General features: G+C 35.0%; 2 protein-coding genes across 2 annotated transcripts in view; one reads left to right on the top strand and one right to left on the bottom strand.

Moving 5' to 3' along the window:
- Window positions 1-80: 80 nt before the first annotated feature.
- On the bottom strand, window positions 81-17,295 carry LOC138323285 (uncharacterized). The gene is made up of 10 exons (XM_069267760.1): window positions 17,171-17,295; window positions 13,780-14,017; window positions 12,905-12,988; window positions 12,584-12,672; window positions 8,021-8,203; window positions 7,460-7,597; window positions 7,034-7,089; window positions 6,351-6,487; window positions 5,928-6,052; window positions 81-4,078 (listed from the first exon to the last, which is right to left on the bottom strand). Exons 1-10 carry the CDS (start codon window positions 17,183-17,185, stop codon window positions 3,911-3,913), a joined length of 1,233 nt encoding a protein of 410 aa, XP_069123861.1. The 5' UTR covers window positions 17,186-17,295; the 3' UTR covers window positions 81-3,910.
- A 115-nt stretch (window positions 17,296-17,410) lies between these two features.
- The window catches only part of LOC138323282 (protein CLEC16A-like), a 58,035-nt gene continuing 48,619 nt past the window's right edge, over window positions 17,411-26,826 (top strand). The window contains 13 exon segments of the mRNA XM_069267758.1: window positions 17,411-17,594; window positions 21,049-21,177; window positions 22,052-22,185; window positions 22,657-22,724; window positions 22,907-22,987; window positions 23,810-23,915; window positions 24,410-24,533; window positions 24,827-24,923; window positions 24,925-25,017; window positions 25,335-25,385; window positions 25,631-25,741; window positions 26,165-26,354; window positions 26,564-26,741. Coding sequence (XP_069123859.1) covers window positions 17,518-17,594; window positions 21,049-21,177; window positions 22,052-22,185; window positions 22,657-22,724; window positions 22,907-22,987; window positions 23,810-23,915; window positions 24,410-24,533; window positions 24,827-24,923; window positions 24,925-25,017; window positions 25,335-25,385; window positions 25,631-25,741; window positions 26,165-26,354; window positions 26,564-26,741 — 1,439 coding nt within the window. The 5' untranslated portion in view covers window positions 17,411-17,517.

The raw sequence follows: 26,826 nt of genomic DNA, 5'->3' as shown, positions 1-26,826 counted from the left end.
TGCTCAGTACAACTTTTATGATTACCATAATAAGTGTTGTATCTGACGGTATTCAACACTGAAAAAGACAAATCCATTCAAATGATTCAGATTTTATTGGATCTTATCACAAACCAGCAGATAATAATTTCATCTGCCAAACCCATATAAAAATCAATACCATAAAAACGTTATAAAATTAATGCACCCGTTAAGGATCAACCTGATAGTTCACATGGGTAATTTCATTGATCATCTGTGACTAAAGTTCTGTTTACACATATTATTGTACACTGGCCATTGTATTAAGATGATTGTAGTCACAACTTTACATTCAATCTACATATGTAATCACAATTCTGTACATTCAATCAACATATGTAATCAAAACTCTGTACATTCAGTCTACAAATGTAATCACAACTCTGTACATTCAATCTACTAATGTAATCATAACTCTGTACATTCAATCTACATATGTAATCACAACTCTGTACATTCAATCTACAAATGTAATCACAACTCTGTACATTGTCATCACAACTCTGTACATTCAATCTACTAATGTAATCATAACTTTGTACATTCAATCTACAAATGTAATCATAACTTTGTACATTCAATCTACATATGTCATCACAACTCTGTACATTGTCATCACAACTCTGTACATTCAGTCTACAAATGTAATCACAACTCTGTACATTCAATCTACATATGTCATCACAACTCTGTACATTCAATCTACATATGTAATCACAACTCTGTACATTCAATCTACATATGTCATCACAACTCTGTACATTCTATTGGTATATGTATATGTCACGGATATCATAAAATAAAGAAAAAATTCCCATTGAAATATTTTCATACATATTTGATACTGTACAAGGAAAATGTTTACTGAAATAGCAATATTAACTGGTAAAATAAATATTAGGTAAACGTCTTTGAGCAATTAACATCTACTTTAAAGCTTTGTACCACACCATAGCTTTTAAACTACAGTAAAACCTGTCAATAAAGGACATGATGTATTCTTTAAATAACCTTTAAACAGAGGTCCATTATACAGGTATAGTAATTTCACCAAATGAGGTTGAGTCTGTCCTTCACATAGAGATATCTTTCATAGCAGGTTTGACATAGGTGGCTCAATACAGTATTTGGACAACTTCACAAGACACATGCCTCAGAAATCTAAATATAGTTATTTAACTGCAAAAATACCTGTACAAAAGTATATGTAAATAATTAATATATGCTGCATGTGGAAAAAGGTACCTGAAAATTAACATTTTATGATTTTTGGCACAAAATGCAGAAAAGTGTACACAATCGTTTTCTTTTAAACCTACCTTCACTATTGAAGCATTTTCTCGTTTAACCAATCAAACTATCAATTATTTTAAAAATTGGTCTGTGTGCCGATTAATCGATTGTGTATCTTTTGTCTGATTCCCAACATTACTATATTAAAATGATATTGCTACATTCTGTCATAAATTGATTGTCTTTAAAGCTTTTTACAACAAGTTTACACAACATTGTTCAAAAATACCTGAAACATTAACTTTTGAGGTAGATGTTCATGGTAGATATGCTTTTCTATAAGGTTTGTAATTTGTTTAATACTGTAAATAAACATTCTTCCATAGCTAATTACTTTGGCAATTTCCATTTCAAAACAAGTTCATGGACATCAACTTTCATGAATATTGAGTCAGGTTGATATAGATTCGTGGAAATCAATTTTCACAAATTTATTTTTTACAGAAATTCGTAGAAATAAATCGCAATGCGAAAGGAAGTTGGTTTACAGGACTCTGTATCCTGAGCTCAATGAAATACTACCTGAGATTTGAGACTTCAGCTTGACATTCTACTTTAAACGTACTGTATAAGATGAAATGTTTGTTCTGTGGAAATTTGTTTTCGTTGTTGCTGTGAAACGATTATTTCATGTTATCCAGTAATAGTAAAATTGTTACATCCAATCTGTGAAAAATAAAAAATAAACCCTATATATTCAATGATTATAGACTACTTAATGTCATACATGTACATTCAATTTCATCAATGCATCTGAAAAATTACAGCTCAAAACAGATTTCTTTCTTATACCAAACAACAAGAGGTTTACGGGTTATGTATTGCTCATGTTACAGGGGTCGATTGGGTTTAAGCATCATGAACCATCATACAAATCTCTACTACTTTAAAGATACACACACCTTAAAATATAACATAACATTTTATGACTTATTTAAACAATTACAAAATATAACCCTGTTACACTCATCTAGTTTGTTATGCTTAGTAATGGTCTGAATACAGCTAGGCTCATTAGTTACCTCTAATTTTCCTGTAAGGGTCGGACCCTTTCTATCTCGGGTTTATGTTCCCCTTCCCCCATGGATGTTTCTGGCCAAATTTATTCTTAAATATCCATGCAGATGATTTACCAGTTTACCCATATTGAGCCCTGTCCCTCTTACCCCAGGGATTCAGAGCCAAGATTTACATAAACTCTGTTCCCCTACTCCCAAATTTGGTTACAATCCAAGCAGAACTTTGACTAGTAGCGATTTAAGGATTTACCCCTATTGGGCCCCATCTCTCTAGCTTCCGGAAATGTTAAAGCAAAGATTTATACAAAATTGTGGGGAACAATAATATTGAGTGCATATACTCAGGAACCCATCTTTAAAAGAAAAATGAGATTCATCTGAGTATAAACCACATACTTGTTATCACTAAAACACCTTACACAAATTTTACCTGGATATATAATAAATTAATAATAATGCTGGACAGGTATTAAGAATACTGGAATAATAATGCTAAAACAATGTACTAAATGTAGTCTTTGGCTTTCCTACCATGATTGACTAGAATCAGACTTTGATTTCATTGTTTAACATGCTGTTATCACAACTGGTATATAGGTTAACATTTGTAAATGAGAGACAATATTTAGAGTTTCTGATACATCAAATTTTTAAATTTTAACTGTAAAAAAAGAGTTTGATATTTTTTGTATAGAGTCCCAAAAGTTATAAGCTTACTGCTAATACCCAACTTATCACCACTTACAAAACAATTATAAACAGATGAATTACTAAAAATAAGTGTGAATTTCCATAACACCGCAGTCGATGTTCCTGGCTGCCTCCTAAATACCATGTAGTAGTTGGCTATCATTACGCCACACAGCTAACTGAACCTTCTCCATTAACACAGATTAACACAGGAACCTTGCATTGTTTGGTGTTTTAACCTCATCTTACGTCATCGATATAGATGTTCTAATGTTATTATTGTTATTATGGAACTTATTTTTGGTTCAGAAACATCGTGGCCCTTTAAACTATTTAACCAAGGGTAAAAGTCGTGTATAACAGTATAACAGACATAATTAAAAAGCTAGGAGTGATTGGAATGATAGCGACAGTGATTCCGACATCCCATCCATCGTAAAAAATAAGGTGAGGTGTGATACTGTATTTATAAGTATAAAACATGCATTAGTAATCGGTTCTAAAAATAGATACGACAAATTCTGGGAAAGCTAAGATCTTCTGTACTGAGCGGAATCATAAACATGAACTGTACTGCATACCCAGGTATACATATTTTCCAGTACAGGAGCAAAATCTTCTTCACTGGACTCCTAATCGTACAACACATATATATACATGATATGTACATGTATTTATAAATTGTTATCTTAAGATATACATGTAGTATTACAAGTATTTAATAGTTCCATTAAATCAAATTTTTATAACTTAAAACTTTTAAACCTGAGCCAAGGATGCATAAGAGACACTCCAGGTACAGTATATGCTATGAAGTGTATACATAATTGTATAACTGATAATTTAAAGCACTTGCATTGTAAAACATGCACAATATCACAGTGACATTATAAAGATGACAATTCTTTAAGGACAAACTGGAATTTCTGAACACCCTTCTCTATATCAGCTGTGGAGATATCATTATGGACTACAAACCGCACCAGTTTTGGTCCCCAAGCCATCCCTTTGAGGATAATTCGACCATCTAATTCCTCTACTTCAGAGTCTGTGACCTGAGTAAAAAACGGTAAGGATCAAATGATTTATCATGCATGCCTATCTGAGTGTATTGTGCATACATGTATATTTGTACTTTACTAGTAAGTCCAGGGATGGTACAGATGTTTTGGTAATTCCAAACTATAAATCAATTAATTTGTACACAAAATCACCAGATTTATATGTAAGTCTTAATCTTTTACAGTGACATATAAAGGTACAAATTTGTTCAAATGACATGTTTTCTACATAAACTACAGGTAACGTATTGCCGGTTGAGGCTTTTAACAATAGGCAGCTGTTACCATGGAAATCACCTTATAAAAAGGCTGCTGTTACCATGGAGATCACCTTATACAAAAGGCAGCTGTTACCATGGAGATCACCTTATAAAAAGGCTGCTGTTACCATAGAGATCACCTTATACAATAGGCAGCTGTTACCATGGAGATCACCTTATACAAAAGGCAGCTGTTACCATGGAGATCACCTTATACAATAGGCAGCTGTTACCATGGAGATCACCTTATACAATAGGCAGCTGTTACCATGGAGATCACCTTATACAATAGGCAGCTGTTACCATGGAGATCATTTTATACAAAAAAGACAGTTGTTACCATAGTGATACCTTATACAACATACCATTGATACCACAGTGACAGCATCAACTTCGCTAGCCAAGGGTATTTATATTTAGACCGATTCTCTTCCTACAAACCTTGGCATATTTGACTTCAGAACAGGTGTTCCTGCACTGTGCCACCTGCTGGATCACTGGAGTTGCACCCCTTCCATTTACGTATTAAACAATCAATTAAAAAGCTTGTTGTAGGCCCCTATGAAACACCCATGTTGTTTCCGAAAGATTCAAAATACGGTACCAAAGATTAACATGTTTGCGAGTCATTTGTTTATCGATAAGTTTAGACACATGTTTTTGTGTTTCATGCAGGTGTCCAATTTTATCACAAGATCGTAGTATATCTTTGAATTGTTTAACTTTATGAAACAGAAACCATGCACGTATTTACTTTCCTATCTGTTTGGAGAGCAACATATTCAAGACGTTAATTTGGCAGGTCTTAAACATTTAGTAATTGATTAAATAGTCAGTAATATGACTTCACAAGGCTTCACATGCCTGATGTCGACAGGCATGGTATGCCTGATATCTCAATATACAAATGTAGGTCACTATACTATCGCTTCAGTTCAGTTTTGTTGACATATTAAAGCGACATTTTCATTGGTCGCCTGAACCTAGCTGCATCCAAAAAAAAATTTGAAAGCAAAAACATGTACATCAGGTTTGAAGTGAACAAGTGCCAAGGGTTGTAGGAAGAGAATCAGACTAAATACCCTTGGTTAGCGAAGTTGTGATAGCATATACTACAAAAAGTTATTACTATGGAGATCATATTATACAAAAGACAGTTGATATTATAGTGATAGCCTTATATAACACAAGTTGTAACTGTGGAGCCTTATACAGCTAGATAACTGCATCGCTAGTGTAACTTACACCATAAAATAGTCATTATAGACAGCTAGGGTTGACTGGACATATTCCGGCTGATATCATATGTTTCAGATTCTAACTGTTACCTGTGATAGTCTGTTGATGACCATCTCTGAGGTAACACTCTGAGACACGATGGGTATCATTAAAATGTCAGATTCTAACTGTTACCTGTTCTAGTCTGTTGATGACCATCTCTGAGGTAACACTCTGAGACACGATGGGTATCATTAAAATGTCAGATTCTAACTGTTACCTGTTCTAGTCTGTTGATGACCATCTCTGAGGTAACACTCTGAGACACGATGGGTATCATTAAAATGTCAGATTCTAACTGTTACCTGTTCTAGTCTGTTGATGACCATCTCTGAGGTAACACTCTGAGACACGATGGGTATCATTAAGATGTTGGTGTGTACATCTTCTGTGTTAACAGAGACCACGTTTTGATCCACAGACATCATCCCTATACAACATTAAAGCAATACTAAGTGTTTAGTTTATTTAATGCTACAACAATGATGTTATATGATGAAATGTATTGTGTATAGAGAGAGGTGTAGCTTAAGTGTGCACATGTATCTTGAAAAAGATATGTAGCTTGGGATAAAAACAAGTTTTTAAAACTTGATCACAATTTACTATAATTGAGAGGAAATCAAATCATGTATTCATAATTTATTTTGTATGCATTTCATGTTTCTGATATAGCAAGAACTGTGAAATAAATAAATAGTTAGCTTCTGTAATTAATCATATTGTACCTTTAACTAATGTTTCTGCATTAACATGGTCCTCTCCCAGGCGTGGGGCGATATGATCCAATGAATACAGTGCTGCAGCAGCCAGGATTCCAGACTGGCGAAGACCGCCCCCAAGGGCCTTCCGTAACCTTAGGGCACTACAACGCACAATCCAGAGAGTAAGTCATCTTGTGATTTGATATGGTGATAGTAAAAAAGTATTGTATAGAGTTTTATCCTGCAATTGCTGTACAACTGACTAATAAATACTGCCAGATAAACTACCGGTATCTGTCAATTTGATTCACGAGAATTTGTTCCACATCTGACAGAACTTTTTCTAAATAGACCCTTAACTTTAACATTCCAGTGATTATAACGTCATTCAATCTTGTCAATTTCTACACCGAATGGTGAGACCAATCATGTTGACTTTCCTTAGTCTTGTACCAAAATAAACCTTGTATTATTAGACATTACTAATCATGTAATATTTTAATATCATAAGGTCATGCTGTGGTTTTTTAATGGAATAATATGAGGTCAAAGGACATAGTTTCTACATAATTGGTTCTCCTTCGCTCAGATGCTACAGGTCAAAATTAGTAACAATCAATTGATTTGTTTATGACAAGCAGCGATTTAAAGGAAATGTTGATAAATGCGCCATGGCCCTCCGGACCAGGTGAGCTAAACTCACGTACGTTTCTATGAAGGGCCTTGTCCCCGCTATGATGGAGCCTACAGGAGCAGCCAAACCCTAACAAAAGTAATGTGTTTAAGGTTTTAAATGCTAATAAATAAAGACACTTAAAATAAAGAAATTATTAATCAAAGTCATTTCTAATATGGCAGCATGCTGACTCATAACTATGACATGTATTATTAAAGTGAAACAATTGCTATGAGTAGTATGTAAATCGACAGGTGCTCAGGATATATCATAGCTCCAATGTCCACGTTTATCCATTATTTTTAAATTTCATGTTCTACAACTTTTAACATTTTTTTCCAAAATATGTGAATTAAGATGTGAATAACAACAGAATTTAATATAAATTTGAACTCTGAAATGCTACCATAATTTTAAGAACAATGCAAAATTAAAAGTTCTCATGTGCACAAATTACCTTGGAGAAACACATATTGACAGAATCAGCATATTTCAAGATGTCCGACACAGGTACATTTAAAACTGATGCTGCATTAAGAATCCTCGCCCCATCTACGTGAACTAGCAAATTATTCTCCTTGGCTATTGAGTACACCTGCAATAAAACAATCATATCTGATTCTGAGGATATTTTTATGGAGTGCTACAAGTTCTGAATAAAGTTTTCTCCAATACATTGTAATTAGCAATGCCATATTTATAACTTTTAGTAATATTTTCAATCATTAAGAACCTATGTAGGTTTATTGTCAAATATTTTCCAAAAGTTTACTTTCAAGATATGAACATTTATGCCAAAATCTTCAGGCATATATATAAATTGATTCATAAAATAAAAGTAGTGATAAAAAAACAATTCATACTTTTCTTTGATTAATTTATGATATCCAATTAGCCATTGTCAAATTGTGCTTTTGTTTTCATTTGCAATGAAAATGTAAATAAAGAGTGATATATTATAGTAGCAAGAGTGATGTATTATAGTAGCCTTTTATTACATTGTGACATAAGTCTCTACCTCCTTCATGAAGCTGATCGGTAGAACTTTGCCTCCACAACAGTTGTGTGTATTCTCCAGACATACAAGTCTGGTATGTGGCTGATGAGGATCATCTAGAGGTCGTATCTTACTTCTGAATTCCTCCAGATCAAAGGTGCCGTCAGGTTTGTTGTGTACTAGAGCTGACATCACGCCAGCAAACTTTAAAAAGGAAAAAGTTCATTTCATATTTCCTATTTTACCATACAATGTACTGTTTTCAACCCAATAACTGCACCCTTTTTGAGTCTTCAATTTAATTTACCTGAATTAATGCAGACTGAAAATATAAAAACTTTCTGGTTTTCTTTCTTTGCATTCTTTTGCAAATTGATTGACCACTTGCTTGCATAACAATTTTATGAAATTATGAATTCATTTCCACTTATATGTATTATTTACCTACATATGATTACAACAATATGCTTACACAATGTTCAATTTTCATAGAAAGGATATAACAGGTAATGTTGTGCCAAAATCATACATTTCAATAACAGCAAATTAAGTTACCTGTAAATGTCTATAGTGACCTAGTTACCTGTAACTATCTGAAGTGACCTAGTAATGTATTCAATAGTTTTTTTATAGTAACCTAAATACCTGTACTTAATGACCTAGTTACTTAAAGTTGTGTAAATTGATTTACTTACCTGTAGTTGTTTGTAGTGACAAAGTTCTAATTAGCCATCTAGATACATGTCATTTTCCGGTGACCTAGTTACCTGTAACAGTCTGTAGTGACCTAGTGACCTGTAACAGTCTGAAGTGACTTAGTAACCTGTAACTGTCCATAGTGACCTACTTACCTGTAACAGTCTGTAATGACCTAGTAACCTATAACGGTCTGTAGTGACCTGTGACAGTCTGTAGTGACCTAGTAACCTGTAACTTTCCATAGTGACCTAGTTACCTGTAACAGTCTGTAGTGACCTAGTTACCTATAACAGTCTGTAGTGACCTAGTTACCTACAACAGTCTGTAGTGACCTAGTTACCTACAACAGTCTGTAGTGACCTAGTTACCTGTAACTGTCCATAGTGACCTAGTTACCTATAACAGTCTGCAGTGACCTAGTTACCTGTAACTGTCCATAGTGACCTACTTACCTGTAACAGTCTGTAATGACCTAGTTACCTGTAACAGTCTGTAGTGACCTAGTTACCTGTAACAGTCTGTAGTGACCTAGTAACCTATAACGATCAGTAGTGACCTAGTGACCTGTGACAGTCTGTAATGACCTAGTTACCCGTAACTTTCCATAGTGACCTAGTTACCTGTAACAGTCGGTAGTGACCTAGTGACCTGTGACAGTCTGTAGTGACCTGTTACCCTTAACTGTCGATATTGACCTAGTTACCTGTAACAGTCTGTAGTTACCTAGTGACCTGTAACAGTCTGTAGTGACCTACTTACCTGTAATAGTCTGTATTGACCTAGTTACCTGTGACAGTCTGTAGTGACCTATTTAACCATTACAGTCTGTAGTGACCTATTTAACTATAACAGTCTGTAGTGACCTAGTTACCTACAACAGTCTGTAGTGACCTAGTTACCTGTAACTGTCCATAGTGACCTAGTTACCTATAACAGTCTGCAGTGACCTAGTTACCTGTAACTGTCCATAGTGACCTACTTACCTGTAACAGTCTGTAATGACCTAGTTACCTGTAACAGTCTGTAGTGACCTAGTTACCTGTAACAGTCTGTAGTGACCTAGTAACCTATAACGATCAGTAGTGACCTAGTGACCTGTGACAGTCTGTAGTGACCTAGTTACCCATAACTTTCCATAGTGACCTAGTTACCTGTAACAGTCGGTAGTGACCTAGTGACCTGTGACAGTCTGTAGTGACCTGTTACTCTTAACTGTCCATATTGACCTAGTTACCTGTAACAGTCTGTAGTTACCTAGTGACCTGTAACAGTCTGTAGTGACCTACTTATCTGTAATAGTCTGTATTGACCTAGTTACCTGTGACAGTCTGTAGTGACCTATTTAACCATTACAGTCTGTAGTGACCTATTTAACTATAACAGTCTGTAGTGACCTAGTTACCTATAACAGTCTGTAGTGACCTACTTACCTGTAAAAGTCTGTAGTGATCTAGTTACCTGTAACAGTCTGTAGTGACCTATTTAACTATTACAGTCTGTAGTGACCTATTTAACTATAACAGTCTGTAGTGATCTAGTTACCTATAACAGTCTGTAGTGACCTACTTACCTGTAACAGTCAGTAGTGACCTAGTTACCTGTAACAGTCTGTAGTGACCTAGTTACCTGTGACAGTCTGTAGTGATCTATTTAACTATTACAGTCTGTTATGACAGAGTTAACTATTACAGTCTGCAGTGACCTATTTAACTATAACAGTATGTAGTGACTAGGTCACTACAGACTGTTACAGATAACTAGGTCACTACAGACTGTTATAGTTAAATAGGTCACTACAGACTGTAATAGTTAAATTGTCATAACAGACTGTAATAGTTAAATACATCACTACAGACTGTTATAGGTAACTAGGTCACTACAGACTGTTAAAGGTAAGTAGGTCACTACAGACTGTTATAGGTCACCTGTGACAGTCGGTAGTGATCTATTTAACTATTACAGTCTGTTATGACAGAGTTAACTATTACAGTCTGCAGTGACCTATTTCACTATAACAGTATGTAGTGACCTACTTACCTGTAACAGTCTGTAGTGACCTAGTTACCTATAACAGTCTGTAGTGACCTACTTACCTGTAACAGTCAGTAGTGACCTAGTTACCTATAACAGTCTGTAGTGACCTACTTACCTGTAACAGTCAGTAGTGACCTAGTTACCTGTAACAGTCTGTAGTGACCTAGTTACCTGTGACAGTCTGTAGTGATCTATTTAACTATTACAGTCTGTTATGACAGAGTTAACTATTACAGTCTGCAGTGACCTATTTAACTATAACAGTATGTAGTGACTAGGTCACTACAGACTGTTACAGATAACTAGGTCACTACAGACTGTTATAGTTAAATAGGTCACTACAGACTGTAATAGTTAAATTGTCATAACAGACTGTAATAGTTAAATACATCACTACAGACTGTTATAGGTAACTAGGTCACTACAGACTGTTAAAGGTAAGTAGGTCACTACAGACTGTTATAGGTCACCTGTGACAGTCGGTAGTGATCTATTTAACTATTACAGTCTGTTATGACAGAGTTAACTATTACAGTCTGCAGTGACCTATTTCACTATAACAGTATGTAGTGACCTACTTACCTGTAACAGTCTGTAGTGACCTAGTTACCTATAACAGTCTGTAGTGACGTATTTAACTATTACAGTCTGTTATGACAATTTAACTATTACAGTCTGTAGTGACTTATTTAACTATAACAGTCTGTAGTGACCTAGTTACCTGTAACAGTCTGTAGTGACCTAGTTACCTGTAACAGTCTGTAGTGACCTAGTTACCTGTAACAGTGTGTATTGACCTAGTTACCTGTAACAGTCTGTAGTGACCTTGTTACCTGTAACAGTCTGTAGTGACCTAGTTACCTATAACAATCTGTAGTGACCTAGTTACCTATAACAGTCTGTAGTGACCTACTTACCTGTGTGTAATGAATAGTTATCTGTAACTGTCTCTAGTAACCTGTAACTGACTTAATGACCTATTTACCTGTAGCTGTATTTAGTGACCTAGTTATCAGTAACTGTGTGTAGTCACCTAGTAACATGTAGCTGTGTGTATTGACCTAGTTACCTGTAATAGTCAGTATTGACCTAGTTACCTGTAATTGTCTGTAGTGACCTGTTAAAATCTGAAGTGACCTAATTAAATGTAGCTGTATACAATGACCTAGTTACCTGTAACTACCTGTATCTGTTGTTACCTAGTTACCTGTAACTGTATGTAGAGACCTAGTTACCTGTTACAGTCTGTAGTGACCTTGTTACCTGTAATAGTCTGGTTTACCTAGTTACCTGTAGCTGTGTGTAGTGACCTGTAACAGTCTAAAGTGACCTAGTTTAATGTAGCTGTATACAATGACCTTATTATCTGTAACTGTATGTAGTGGCCTAGTTACCAATAACTATCGGTATCTGTTGTTACCTAGTTACCTGTAACTGTGTGTAGTTACCTGTAACAGTCTGTAGTGACCTTGTTATGTGTAACAGTCTGTAGTGACCTGTCATAGTCTGTGGTTACCTGTAACAGTCTGTAGTGACCTAGTTATCTGTAACAGTCTGTAGTGACCTAGTTACCTGTAACAGTCTGTAGTGACCTAGTTACCAGTAACTGTGTGTAATGACCTAGTTACCTGTAACAGTCTGTAGTGACCTACTTACCTGTAACAGTCTGTAGTGACCTACTTACCTGTAACTGTGTGTAATGACCTAGTTACCTGTAACGTCTGTAGTGACCTAGTTACCTGTAACAGTCTGTAGTGACCTAGTTACCTGTAACTGTCTGTAGTTACCTAGTTACCTATAACAGTCTGTAGTGACCTAGTTCCATGTAGTTGTCCTTAGTGAATTAGTTACCTGTGCTATTCCTCCCTGTTCATATTTAAATATATGACTGGTGTCACCAATGATAGTTTCCAAACCTCTTCCTTGGCAATGTGTCATTACTGTGGACAAAAAAAAGGATGATGACTTTCTCTAAGATACTCAAGTGTACAATGCCTTCATATAATGATATGAATATTTTCTTTTAATTAAGGAGACCCATTAACTTCTGTGATATGAGATGTATGGAATTTTACTTTTGATCTCAGAAGACATTGATTATTGTGCCATTACGAACATGGAGAAAATCTTCAATACACCTGACAGTGACAATTGTCTTTCAATGTTACTTACTTGAAATCAGATTTCCCATTGTTCCAGAAGGCACAAATAGGGCTGCCTCCTTACCAAAGAGATTGGCACATCTATTCTGCAATTCTACAGAAAAAGAAAAGGGTAAAATGAATTATGATCCCATCAGTATTAGAAAACAAAGCACTTTATACATAATTCTGATTTAGTTTCTTATTGTATCACATTTTGTATATAACTTCTATTGTAGTTTATAATATTTATACATACATGGAATAACTATAATCTTTCTTTTGCTTCTTAGTTTTTTATTAGAAGCAAATTAAAGGGAAAAGTTGTCACCAGATAGCTAGCAAAGGAAGAACCAAGGCATAACCCCTAGGGGTGAGAGAGTAAAACCTGTCTATAAAGATAATAGGCCTGCAACGATACAATTATCTCACGATACAATGTGTCGCAATACACATTTTTGGCTGAAAAATTCAAGGCCATGAAAGTGAACAACTTTACCAGCTGTTTAATCAAGGTCATATATCATAAACAATAGTGTGGTAATGCTCTATTATGTTTATGCTTTATAAAAAGAACATATTTTCAGTTTGATCAACTCTTTCTTAAATGAAATAAAAATATTTAGACAGTATATCACAATATTAGTAATTCACAATGATTCGGTACGGTACACAGTTATATATCGTGGTACAATAGAAATTGATATATAATTGAATAACAGACTGAATTATATTGGAATTGGCCATTTGGGCGCTAAGAAAGTGGTCTTAATTAAGCAGGTGGTCTTTATAAAAGAGGTGGTCACTAAGGCAGGCTTTACTGTATAACAATAATGATTATACTGATGGTTCAAATACTTGATCATTTACAATAGTCTGTATGTATAAACAAAGACTGCTGTTTACCGTTGACTGTAGGATCCTCTCTGAATACATCGTCCCCTACCTCAGCATTGGCCATGGCTTGCCTCATACCAGGGGGAGGTTTAGTGATAGTGTCACTACGTAAGTCCACAATCCAGTCTCCCTGGCCGTTACGGAGCTCATTTTGACTAGCCATGTGATAACTACGTATACACTGATTTAGTCTCAATGACTGAAGATTTGATGGATGCCTTAACACCTTCCAGCAGCTCCTGGACACCTGGAAAAAATAAACAACATGTGTTCATATAGTCTTTATTAAAAAAACATAGAAAACATATTTTTTAAGTTTTGATTAGTATAAAGTATATGTATATCTATTACATGAAGCAATAGGCCCATAGGGTCTGTAACACTCATTTGGATGACTCTGCAATAGTATATATATATATGTATGTATATTGTTTAAGTCGGGTATCTCAACATATTGGAGTATTTATTTTTTAAATAAATCTCATTCATTTAAACTCAAAAATGGGTAGAAAGACTTGAGTATCACAGCTGCCATGCTTCCTATAAGTATCAAAAAATAATCTTTTAATATTACAGATTGTAAGTTTCAAGAATGAATTCATTTATAGTTGCAAAATGGAAAGGGACTAGATTAGTAAGTCACCCAGTGATTTTCACCACAAATGTGTTTATTAATCTTTGCAACCAGGCAATGCTATACCTAGTTCTGGGATGAGAATAACTTGTGATCTAGTATTCCACATGTTGGTCAGAATCTTGACCTGACACTGACAGTGCATTTTTCATTCCTTGTTTTATTTGGTTCCTGTAATTAAACTTTTGTTTCAAGTATGGTGTCAGTGAGTCAAAGCTACGTTATCAGAAAAGATGGAATCTGAGTCTGTGACTTGGGTTATTGAGAGACAAGGTAGCTCAAACAGGTCCCAAGTTCAAACCCTATCCTTGGCATGCATTTTCTCCTATTAATAGCAAACATGATGCAAAGAAATAACCCCTTCTATCTTCCTCTCTATATACTATGGGTCGAATTAGAGGCTATTAATAGTATGCATGTGTTTGGCTGTCATATGCATTCTAACTCTCAGATACCAAGTGTCATCTACATACTTGAACATTGCATTGTACACTGTTGTATAGGTTGAGCACACTCTCACATATGGAGAATAGTCTTGTATTTGAAAAAAAAAGTCCAGCATTTGAGTTATCATTTAATCACCCAAATTCAGAATTCTGTAAAATGAAAATAGATACCGGGGGTAAAGTTGTTTTAAAAATTTGTATTAACAAGAGATCTAGATCCAAGAGAGATCTTGGCTCTTTGTGCTGGAACAATAAACCGTGGGATGATATATCACCGAATAAACTACTCAGTTCAGTTCATGGTAGTTTTTCTTATATTTTGGTACACCCCCATCAATTTCTGGATTGGGCAAAATTAAGAATTTTTGAGTGGTTAAGAAAAATATGGCGACGCTTTAATACCCAGACTCTATAGAATCATAAGAACCTCCTGCAACTTTCAAATCACACATATGGGGTAAAATTGACAGTGAAAGAGTAAATGTTTTCACTTTTTGACTGATTACTTATTCAATAATTTATATACTGGTAATACATATTGTATCATGGTGGAAGTGTATCGTTGCAGCACTATTTGCTCCCACCAAAGAATGATCTATGTCTGACATTGGAAAGAGGTATCTTTTTTCTGCATTGAAAAAAAACTCAAGATGGCAACCTGTCAGTCATTTTGCTGACTAATTGGTCCCAATATAAAAAAAAACAAAAAAACTAGAGGACTCAGAGGATCCTACATATGCAATTTGAGAAAAATTCCTTCAGTACTTTCTGAACAATATTGATAACAAACTTCAACTATCAAAATCCAAATTGGTGGCTTGTCAGCTATCTTGTTGACCAATCAGTCTCAAAATGCAATATGCACAACTATAGGGTATTCCGTCTTTGCATATTACAGAGTTAGCTCCCTTGCGGGTAGGTATCGATTGTTACGTCATTATTTTGTGAGCGCAATTCACAATGTTTTCTCTGAAACGTATGACATTACGCTCGCAAACACATGACCTCACAATCAATACCTACCCGTTCTGTGATATGCAAATTCGGAATATGTTCTGGGAAACCAACCTACATATGAAATTGGAAAAGGATCCCTTCCGTACTTTCCGAGAAATAGTATGTGATAACGTTAATGGATGGACAGAAGAACGACAAACCATAGACGAAAGGCGATTTGAAAAACCCACCATCTGGTGAGGGGCTAAGAAAGGGAGTCCTTAATATGAATTTAAGGCAATGCCTCAGAAGAGCGCAGCTACTTATAAAAAAATGTAAATATAGTTAGGATTATAACATCAGAATGAGATTAAAATTGTTTTTATTTGTAGTCCGATCATTGATTTTTAGTAAATACTATTCTTCAATATTTAGTTCAATTTCCTTTCGATCTTGTTTCTCTCCAATGCGGAAAACTTGGCAACATGCCATGTATCAAAAAAGCGCGGGGTTATGTGCCGTCATCTTTGGCACCAAGCTTCCTGACGTCACGGCTGACGGTTGACAACACACAGACAGTACTCATTTTGACAATACATTTATTGTGTCGTTCTTATCCTTGTGTAGTTATCTAAAACTACTTACAGTAATTTCAAAGTGTGTCCTGGTGATACGTTTTGCCTACAGAGAAAATTTCAAATCGCGTCGTGCTGATAACGAGAATTAAAACATGGCGGCCTGCATGGAGGCGCGAGACTTTTCCCGCGGGGCACGATTTCAAAGTCCAAGGGGTACTGGAATGTATTGAAATCTATATGCGCACACACGTGTTATGGTTAGTAGAGCTTCGCTCTACGCGGCCTACGGCCGCGTAGAGAGCTGCGCTCTTATAATAAGATTGCTATTTAATTGTCAGATTTAAGACTCTTTATGTTGTTGAACATGAAGTATTGAGTTCTATCTCACTTCACCATTAGTTCGGACCTCTCCGTTAACTACAGGGTATCATCATGGAAATTCAGTACAAATGTAAAATTGATTGAATTTTACCTGTATTCTATTCTTAGACCCATATAAAAAGTACATAATTATGTAGGTCTACATAGAGGTGATTTTTTGTGTGACTTTAACAAATATTTAGAAAATATTTAGGCAATGAAATTTATCTCCATTTGAGAAAAATGACACTATAAAATTGTTTAAAAAAAACTTGATGCGTTTTTATTTCACAGAATTCTGCATGTGATTTGGACAACTACATCAGTAGGCCTACATGAAAACTTTTTAAAATGCAACTGAAATTAACAGTGTTACCTACAACGCAGGTCTATTTCCCCATAAATGTCTTATATCACGTCCCATATAACATGACAGTCATACTCACGCCTGTGAAAAACATTTTGCACTTCTTCTGAACTGCCTTATATATATATATCAACGTAAATATTATCTGTATATTGTAAATATGTTATCACGAAACGACGATGTGTGTGTTAGGGTCATAACCCTACCTAGTTAAAATTTAGGTTAAAATTTAGAGTAACCTCCCCTGTAAATGAGAGGCGATTGTTGATTGGTTGATTTATAATGACATAGCCAATCACAGTAGCTGTACTTAACTTGTACACGAATATTATTTTCATGGCTGTCATTTGGCTAGATGACACCTACTTCAGAAACGATGGGCTTTTGATTAGGATATATTCGTTTAACGTGGACTAACTGTTCGTGATGTTTTCTAGATCGAAAGGATGGCTACCTGGACTACTGTCCAAGCCTAAAAATCCACATTCCTTAGAACATTTGAAGTAAGTAGTAGACCTCCTTGTGAACGTGCGCGTCGTGGTCGCCTGATCATTTTCGATGGTGTGGTTGACATACAAATGTATAACGCTTTGCACTTTCTCTGACCCCGTTTCTGATATATCTTTAATGACTATTTTTGTTCCAGTGATTTCCAATTAACTGCAATGCCATTGGTTTATTTTCTCGTTTTCTCAGTTACTGACATTGCCATTGTGAATTTACCAATTTCTTAAATTTTACTGAAATGTAGAGGCCAATCCCACAAATCAATTTGTAAAAATTACCTGTTATATGCTGGTAACCTGTTCTTATTCTGCATGCAGTAGAAGCTGGTCCAGTTGAAAACAACAGCTGTGCTGCGTTGTAAACAAGTACATGTCTTATCTCGATTATAAAAGGATAATATAATTTTAGGCAAAGCCTATCTGAGAGCGCAGCAGTTAATCTATTCTTTCGTTTGTTGTTTTTAGCTAACCATCATCAGATGGTGGGCTATTCAGATCGCCTTTCGTCCGTGGTCCGTCGTCCGTCCGTCCTTCCGTCCGTTAACAATTCTTGTTACCGCTATTTTTTCAGAAAGTACTAAAGGGATCTTTTTCAAATTTCATATGTAGGCTCCCCTAGGTAGCAAACCAGAGAAGAACAGCCTGGCCACGGTCTATATTTTTATTAAGTGGGGAGCCCCTGTTTTGAGCAATGCATAAACAATTAAAAATCAAATATATTCTGAAATTGGTACATCCAATATGGAGGGTTTGATATAAGTTTCATTTTTTTCAAAAATAAACATAACAAAAATGGGTTAGAGATTACAATTCTGGGCTCCTCCGGAAGTGCGTCTTGACCGGAAATGCTAGCTTTACTTGAAGGAAAATCCATGGCGCGGGTTTAGGCAAAAATATTGAAAAATCCACCTAATCGACCTATGAAATAAATTAGCTTATTTTGCCATTGTGATAGAAGTGCTCAATTTAAGGTAGGTCTTAAGAAAAAAATTGAGTACAATTTTCTGCAATTTTGGGCTAAAAATCATGATATTTTGCAATTTTTCAGGTATTTTTTTGTTGTTACCATGGTATTCACATGCATGAATAAGCACAGAATATGGCCAAATCTGTATCAAAATATCAAATTGTAATTGCAAAAGTTGTACTGATTAATTATATATATACTTTTGTACAGGTATTTTTTACAGTTAAATGACTATATCTATATTTCTAAGGCATGCGCCTTAATTTCACAGATTGTCAAAAACTACTGTTTTCTGCTACCCTAGGGCCCTTGTTGTGCATATTGCATTTTGGGACTGATCGGTCAACAAGATGGCCGCCAGGCGGCCATCTTGGAATTAAATAGTTAAAGTTTGTTACCGCTATTTCCCAAAAAGTACTGAAGGGATCTTTCTCAAATTTCATATGTTGGTTCCCCTAGGACCCTAGTTGTGCATTTTGCATTTTGGGACCGATCGTTCAACAAGATGACCGACAGGCGGCCATCTTGGATTTTGACAATTAAGGTTTGTTAACGCTATATCTCGGAAAGTACTGAAGGGATCTTTCTCAAATTCCATATGTAGGTTCCCCTAGGGCCCTAGTTGTGCATATTGTGTCTTGGGATCAATCGGTCAACAAAATGGCCGCCTGGCAGCCATCTTGGATTTTGATAGTTAAAGTTTCTCAAAATGTGCTGAAGGGATCTCTCTCAAATTTTATATGTAGGCTTTCCTAGGGCCCTAGTTTTGCATATTGCATTTTGTAACTGCTTGGTCAACAAGATGGCTGAACGGCCGCCATCTTGGATTTCATTGTTGAAGTTTGTTACCACTATTTCTTAGAAAGTACTATAGCGATCTGTCTCAAATTTTATATGTAGTGTGTTTGAAAAAGTTTGAAAAGCAGGGAAAAGATCCCTCATTCCATTGTCAGACATAGATCATTCTTTGGTGGGCGCCAAGATCCCTCTGGGATCTCTTGTTTTAAATGTGTAACTAAATAGAAATATGCCAGGTAAATAAAGGATTTCCAACGGCGAAAGAGTAATCTCCCCTGACCCATCAGTCTTATAGCTTTTGGGTGCGCTGAAAAACTGTACTTATAGTACTTATAGAATTATTAATCATTAGAATCATAGCTTTGCTGAATTACTGGCATTGAGTTTATACTTCTACTTTCACTTTCTGCAAAAATACATGACAGCGGCTACAACTTATATCTCGGCGTCATTCTCCGTTGCCAGGCGGAAAATTCCGAAGCAACTGCTCACGTAAAAAAAACTTTTAAGTTAAGATTCAGGACAAAATGTAATTTAAGGTAAGAATAAGTTGGAAGGTTTATCTTTCACTAATGTTTTTATTTTGAATTTTTTCCAAGCGTTGCTTGTTTATAATCACGCGAGAGTGTGATTTTGTAATCACGCGAGAGTGTGACTTTGGATACTGTCTTGCGCGATGCTGGATCTTGTGTTGACTTCCTGTTTTCGGTTTGATAGGATGGATAGAAGAATTAGTCTTGAGTTGTCGAGAGAATAAATCCAACACAATAAAAAAGTTTCCTGACTTCTGTATTCAGCATAGCAAACCAAGTAAATACAAACGTAGCAACACCTAGCACCTCAAAAATCAAACTCCCCGAACTCTCTCTCACTCCTCCTTATATACTCAAACCTGTCGGGCAAACGTATCCTTACGTGACCTTCTGACATAACTTGTGAGGGACACTATAAAGGACCCCCAGAGTGACGAAACCTTCGAATGGTTGTACATCAATTAAGAGGCAATTGATACTCTTCGACTACAGGGCTATAAACCTAAACACTGTCATACAGACACACAGTAGCCACAGATCAAGATAATGAAACATTATCAAGGAATGGTCCAGTGTGTACCCCTACTAAATTTCCAAGGTCAACATGTACATGATTAAGAAGAATACAAATTAATCAAATTTGGTATAAATCTACAAATACAAATATAAAAGTTGTACATTTAAGCATAGAAATTTTCGGGATTCAATGACCTCTGCATAAATTATTAAAATCTGTTAGTTTCCTCCCTTGATTACTGTTTGACAGGTCTAAGATTATTACGGACGTTGTATGATTGTAAAATCTGAATACATATTATTTTATTATACCGTTCTGGCTACTTTTAATAGTTCCTTTATTCGGAACAATGTCACGGGGCTTTTAAACATACCTGTAGTGCAGCAACCCGTAAACAACTTGACGTGAGATAGTACTGCTAAACTATAAACTGAGAATTGTTTTGCAACTTTATTTTCCCAAAAAACTGAAAAATTTGGTAATCTGCATATAGTTAGGTTAATTCATTAATAACCAAGTTATTTATCCAGTATATTAAGCTATTTTGGGCTATATAGAATATACGTATATCTAGATCACCAAGATGTATAGATGATTTTAGATATCAGAGATTCACATTTTTTTTTGTTATTCCAGATACCTTTACAATTTGCTGTTGAAGAACCAAATTGTACATGAACACAATAGAAGTTTATTGGTGGAGACACTGAGGTCCATTTCAGAAATCCTTATCTGGGGTGATCAAAATGACAGCAGTGTGTTTGAGTAAGTCAGCGATAACATCTATAAAGTACATCCTCAGAAACCCAGTGCCAAAAATATATCATTTACTGAAGACCAGGGATTTCCCGGACGTAGGTTTTCTCCCTAAGGACTCCTAAAATAAAATGATGGGAGTCCTTGGGATTCAATGTGGAAGGAATTTAAAATGAAAATTACAGGTCAATTAGTTGAAGTAGAAGCAATAAAATTTTTTTTTTTTTTTCAAAAGCCTATGCAGTTATCACAGTACCAGATATATTATCTGATACAGCATATAAATATTTTTATAAGACCCACAATACATTTTAGCAAAAAGACTCCTATGTTTTTATAGGGGGCTTGCCAACTTAAAACCTAGTAGTCCCTGGGACTCCAAAGTTAAAACGGTAGGAAAATCCCTGACTGACTATTGTTACTGATCAATATTAATGATAGTGTATCACACCTGGGTTACTGAGGAAGAGGATAAGTGAGTGTAAGGCTAAACTAACTAAAATAGTATGTTGAGTTATGTAAAAATAAAACTCAAACTTTTGGCATATGTTTACATCCAAGAATATGTATGTTATTCAGGTGATCTTTGTGATTCTAAAAGTTTTAAATCTTTGAGTTTTCTTGTTTAAGAGATAACTTCTAAAATGCAAACTGTTAGATGAAAAGGTAGCATTATTCCATACCTATGTCAACTAGTACTGTATATAATGGACAATCGGTCGGCTACCTTGAATGCAAATATGGATGTTTTAAAAATTCATCTTTTCTAAGAAATATCCTCTTAGATTACAAATATTAAATTATATTACAGGAATGAATCTTGTATACATTCATCAAATGTACAAAATGTAATGAGGTCATTTTGATATTTGTTTTTCTTCAGCTTTTTCTTGGAAAAGAACATGCTATCGTTCTTCCTGCGATATCTGCGGCAGAAATCAGGAAGATTTATATGTGTACAGCTGCTACAGACACTGAATATTCTGTTTGAAAACATAAGCAACGAAACTTCCTTGTGTAAGGATTTGTCTTAGTATTTTCATAAATGGGTGGCTTATCGCTCATACTCAGATAGCTCAAAGAAACGAAATTTCCATCTGAATTGATAAGAATCTGACATGTCCAGGAAGATATCATTTACAAGTGTCTTTTTACATTGCCCTTTTGATTTACTGTTAACTACTAATATGAAGTCCTGAGTCTTTTACAGTACATATATTTGCGAGGTAATAGAGACTTATATTTATCAAGTCCTAGATCATATATCTATGGTATAGAGATAATATATTTACAATATATAGATATTCTAAGTTACATTATGTATTAAAAGTTTATTTTCTAAGGTGATAAATGCCATGGTTATGCTTGTTAGTCCAAAGTTTAATAATTAAATTCAATATTTACTTTTATTTCACTTTGTTACCATGGATTATTTGATTTAGTATAAAATTATTTTCTTCATTTGAAACAAATTTCTTCTTTTTACAGATTACCTTTTATCAAATAATCACATCAATGCTATCATTGTCCATAGATTTGATTTCTCAGACGAAGAGGTATGTGTGAAAAGTTTATTTTCTATTTATTTATCAATAAATCTCTGAATGCTTGTTTTTATTGCACAAATTTTAGATTAATGCACAAAGATATGTTTGTCAATTTGTAACTTCATATTTATTTATTGAAATTGTTCTGTCATGAAATGTAACAGTATAAATTATTTGTCTGTTTGTTTCAGGTTATGGCTTATTACATATCATTCCTGAAAACCTTATCTTTGAAATTGAATCGTCACACAATTCATTTCTTTTACAATGAGGTAAGTGAGACAGTTGATACAAAATGGATGAAAATCTGTTATCATCTTAATTGTAAAGTTTGTGTCCTGAATAATAATATTTTATAGATACAGTATAACCCTTCTAATTTGAACCTGCATTCCTTGTTGAACTGATAGCATGGTCCCGACCGTGTCCCTACATATTTCATGTAACAAAACCCCGGATAGCTTGAACGTCTATTCTTCGAATACTCCTTATTCCTCGAATAGAAATGTATTCCCATTTCATCAAATACATATTTTTAAACCATATCTTCCTTGAACAGGCGTTTGGCTTTTGACAATTTTTCAAACTCTCTTTTCTATGTAATACATTTTTTTTAAAATTTGATGATGCTATCAAAATCCACTTTCAAAAATTTTCAAAATGATAAAAATCGCGGTAATTAAAAAGTCATTGACATGCATTGTTTGTCATAGTTTCAGACCAGACAATTTGACAGTCGATAAATGATCATGACCAACCTCGGATGAGTCAAATACCCTGTATTCCTTGAACTATTGACCTGGTCTTCTTCTGTTCGAGTTATAGGGGTTTTACTGTATTCTTGAACTATTGATCTGGTCTTCTGTTTGAGTTATAGGGGTTTTACTGTATTCCTTGAACTATTGATCTGGTCCCCTGCAGTTCAAGCTATGGCAGTTTCACTGTACATGTATAATCTATAACAATGTAGTGTTGATAAATCCTAAACATTCCCATATTCTTTATAAATAATAGATAAGATATAATTGGTGTATCAATCAATGTTATATTATTGCTTAAATAGAATGATTAAACGTTAATTTTTACTTCTGTAGCACACCAACGATTTTGCGCTGTATACTGAAGCCATCAAGTTTTTTAATCACTCAGAGACCATGGTTAGGATAGCAGTAAGAACAATAACCTTGAATGTATTCAGAGGTATGTATACTGGGATACGAGTCACACCTACATCATAAAGTAAGGACACTGAGATCATCTAGACATCATAATATAAGGAATATTTGTTAACTCATTCATCTCTTAAAACATATTTAGGCTCTTCTAAATCAAAGACTTGACCAGTCCATTATGGAATTTCAGGGGGAAATGAGTTAATGATACAAATTCATGAGGTCATGTACCATAGTATAATTTGAAACACTGGCAGAGGTTTCCTGTGGGAACTTAAGATTTATTTCTTTATCAAACTTTTCATGTTATAATTCACTATTTCTGTAATAATATGTAAGACAGTAAAAAACCTTATAACATAGTTTTGTTAGAAAAATATTTTCTTTTGAATATTTAAAAAAAATATCAATTGTGCAAATTGATTTTGAGTGAAATTGGTTCATTCTTATAACACTGAAGAATAAAATTATTAGTCATTAACCTTAATGAATGTTTTCATGAATAATTAATGATGTTTTCAGTTCAAGACAATGCCATGTTAAGATATATAAAGGATCGGACAGCAGCTCCGTACTTCTCCAACCTTGTATGGTTTATTGGGATGCACATACTGGATCTGGACAGCTGTGTACGCAATGATGCTGGGTAGGTATAACATACATATAGAATCTTCAATGAGTGATCATTTGATTTTATAAAGCAAGTCTTAGAAGATTTTATTTTTGCTAGCCTTATTTGTAAACATCAGAGTGAGACCATTGTCGGAGACTGACAGGTGATCACATTTTTACACTACACTTACAAATGTATCAAGGTATAGTACGATCACCTGCGATGGAGTCTGACATGCTTTTAAGATGTCAACATTTTCATTGTTGTTTAAATATTTGTAGACATAAATCAGCCATATTAATAAGATGACATATGTCTTATTGTAGGCATCAGAGTCGTAACTGGTTGTCGGACCTGGTTGCTGAGCACTTGGACCATCTTCATTACATGAACGATATCCTGAATATCCAGATTGACTCGCTGAAATGACGTGTTGACAGACCAGCTCCTGAACCGACTACTCATTCCACTTTATGTGTACTCCCTGACCATGAGGAAGAAATATTCCGACAGAAAGGTAACATGCAGATTTGTTAAAAAAATTGTTTAGTGAGCCAAAAGATGAAAGAGGATGAATAAATGCTCAAAGTATATTTATGTATTCATTTTGGTATAAAGCTCCAATTCAAAATTCATTATAAGTATATAGCCATTTATCAGACATTCACCCATGGAATAGAATTATACAAACTGTATATTGGGCAGTAATGACAGAAGTTTGGCTAACCTTCCCACTAGTGTCTGTGGGATATTAATCATGGTACAATTTGTAAGTGTTTTGCATAGCATTATGATAAAAAAGAGATCATTATTATTATAAATTTTGTGTTACAGCGTGAGAGAAAACATGTATCATCTGTGGTGTCCCTGTTCCTGCTATCACAGGTAAATATAAAAAAATAATACATGGTTAACTTAACACATGTTTGGCTTTTAACTAGAAACAGTGGCCAGGTGTTATGGTTTTGATTAAAATGGTTTAATCTGATTCTGTAAACAGTAATTAAATCACATTAAACATTTAATGTATTTATATTTGTCTTTATATTCTGTTTGAATAAATACTGAAGGTCACAATTCTGTTGCTAGTTGTTCATGTCATTAGTAACCTTGACCTTCTCTGTTGCTAGGTTTTCCTGATCATCAGTTATTCACCTTTGGTGAGACAGCTTGCAGAGATCATTTTTCAGGGAGATGTAGATATACTGAGACTTGAGTCATCAGAGGAAATGCCAACAAGTGTGAGTCCAAAGTATTATTAGTGAGCTTATGCGAAACCATGGGGTTTGGCGTCAGTTCGTCCGTAAACAAGCGACTTCTTCTACATAACTGCTGGTCGGTATTTAACAAAATTTGATTGATAGCATCCCTATGGGATACTGACTTAAAATTGTTCAAATGATCGGGCTGACCCTTTGGGATCTGTGAGATGGGGCCAGAAGGGGTTAATTTGGCTATTTCCATATAAACAACTTCTTATTTGAAACTAAGCATGGGATAAAAATCATAGTCTGACCTAATTTGACTTAAATGTAAATTTCCTTTACTGCCACTGTTCTGTGTCAAAATATTCAAATTTTCAACAAAATTTATCAAATATATTCCATGATGAAAAATAAAATGAATGACAAATAAATGTTGTGTTTTGATCGATACATATACAGCGAGTGAGAGCATTCACTGCTCCAGAAGAAACCTTGGAGAAGACTTTTGGCTCCCACGCCGTGCGATCTTTCCTTCACCCCAATGAGGAGCAGAGTCCACGGATACAGGAGGGAAACTCAACATTCTTCACAAAGGAGGCCACACCAAGTTCAACGACAGCCACAGAGGAAGCCTCATCATCGGAAACAGGTTAATATAGTTATCTTTCTTTACCTACTGAATATCTTCACGGCTAGTACCAGGTATATGCCACCTATTTAAATAAAGATTTCATGACACATGACTTTTGGAACCAATGAATTGTTTAACATTGCATCTCTTGGAAAACACAAGTACATGAATAAGTGTGTGATACTATTTTAGAAGTCTACTAATTGATGTTTTCTGATCTTGAACAGAACCAGTAGCCAGCCCAGCAAGTGAAGCTGTGTCCGGAGACAATGATTTGTCTAGTCCAAACCAGAACTCCACAGACGAGGAAAAACTCCTTAGTTCCCTGAGCCGAACACAGCGTATGGAGCTACCATCCTCAGTGTCGATAGAGCAGAGACAAGCTTCATTTTCACTCAATAACAGGTAAACTCAACTGTCTACAATAACCACACCCAAAAGGACAGGACATCGGTGGGATCAAACCATTTTGATGATAATGCTCTATAAG

The sequence above is a fragment of the Argopecten irradians genome, chromosome 5 (genome assembly GCF_041381155.1).
Source record: "Argopecten irradians isolate NY chromosome 5, Ai_NY, whole genome shotgun sequence".
Taxonomy (NCBI): domain Eukaryota; kingdom Metazoa; phylum Mollusca; class Bivalvia; order Pectinida; family Pectinidae; genus Argopecten; species Argopecten irradians.
Note: the sequence above shows the minus strand (reverse complement) of the source record. Positions and strands in the feature narration are given on the sequence as shown.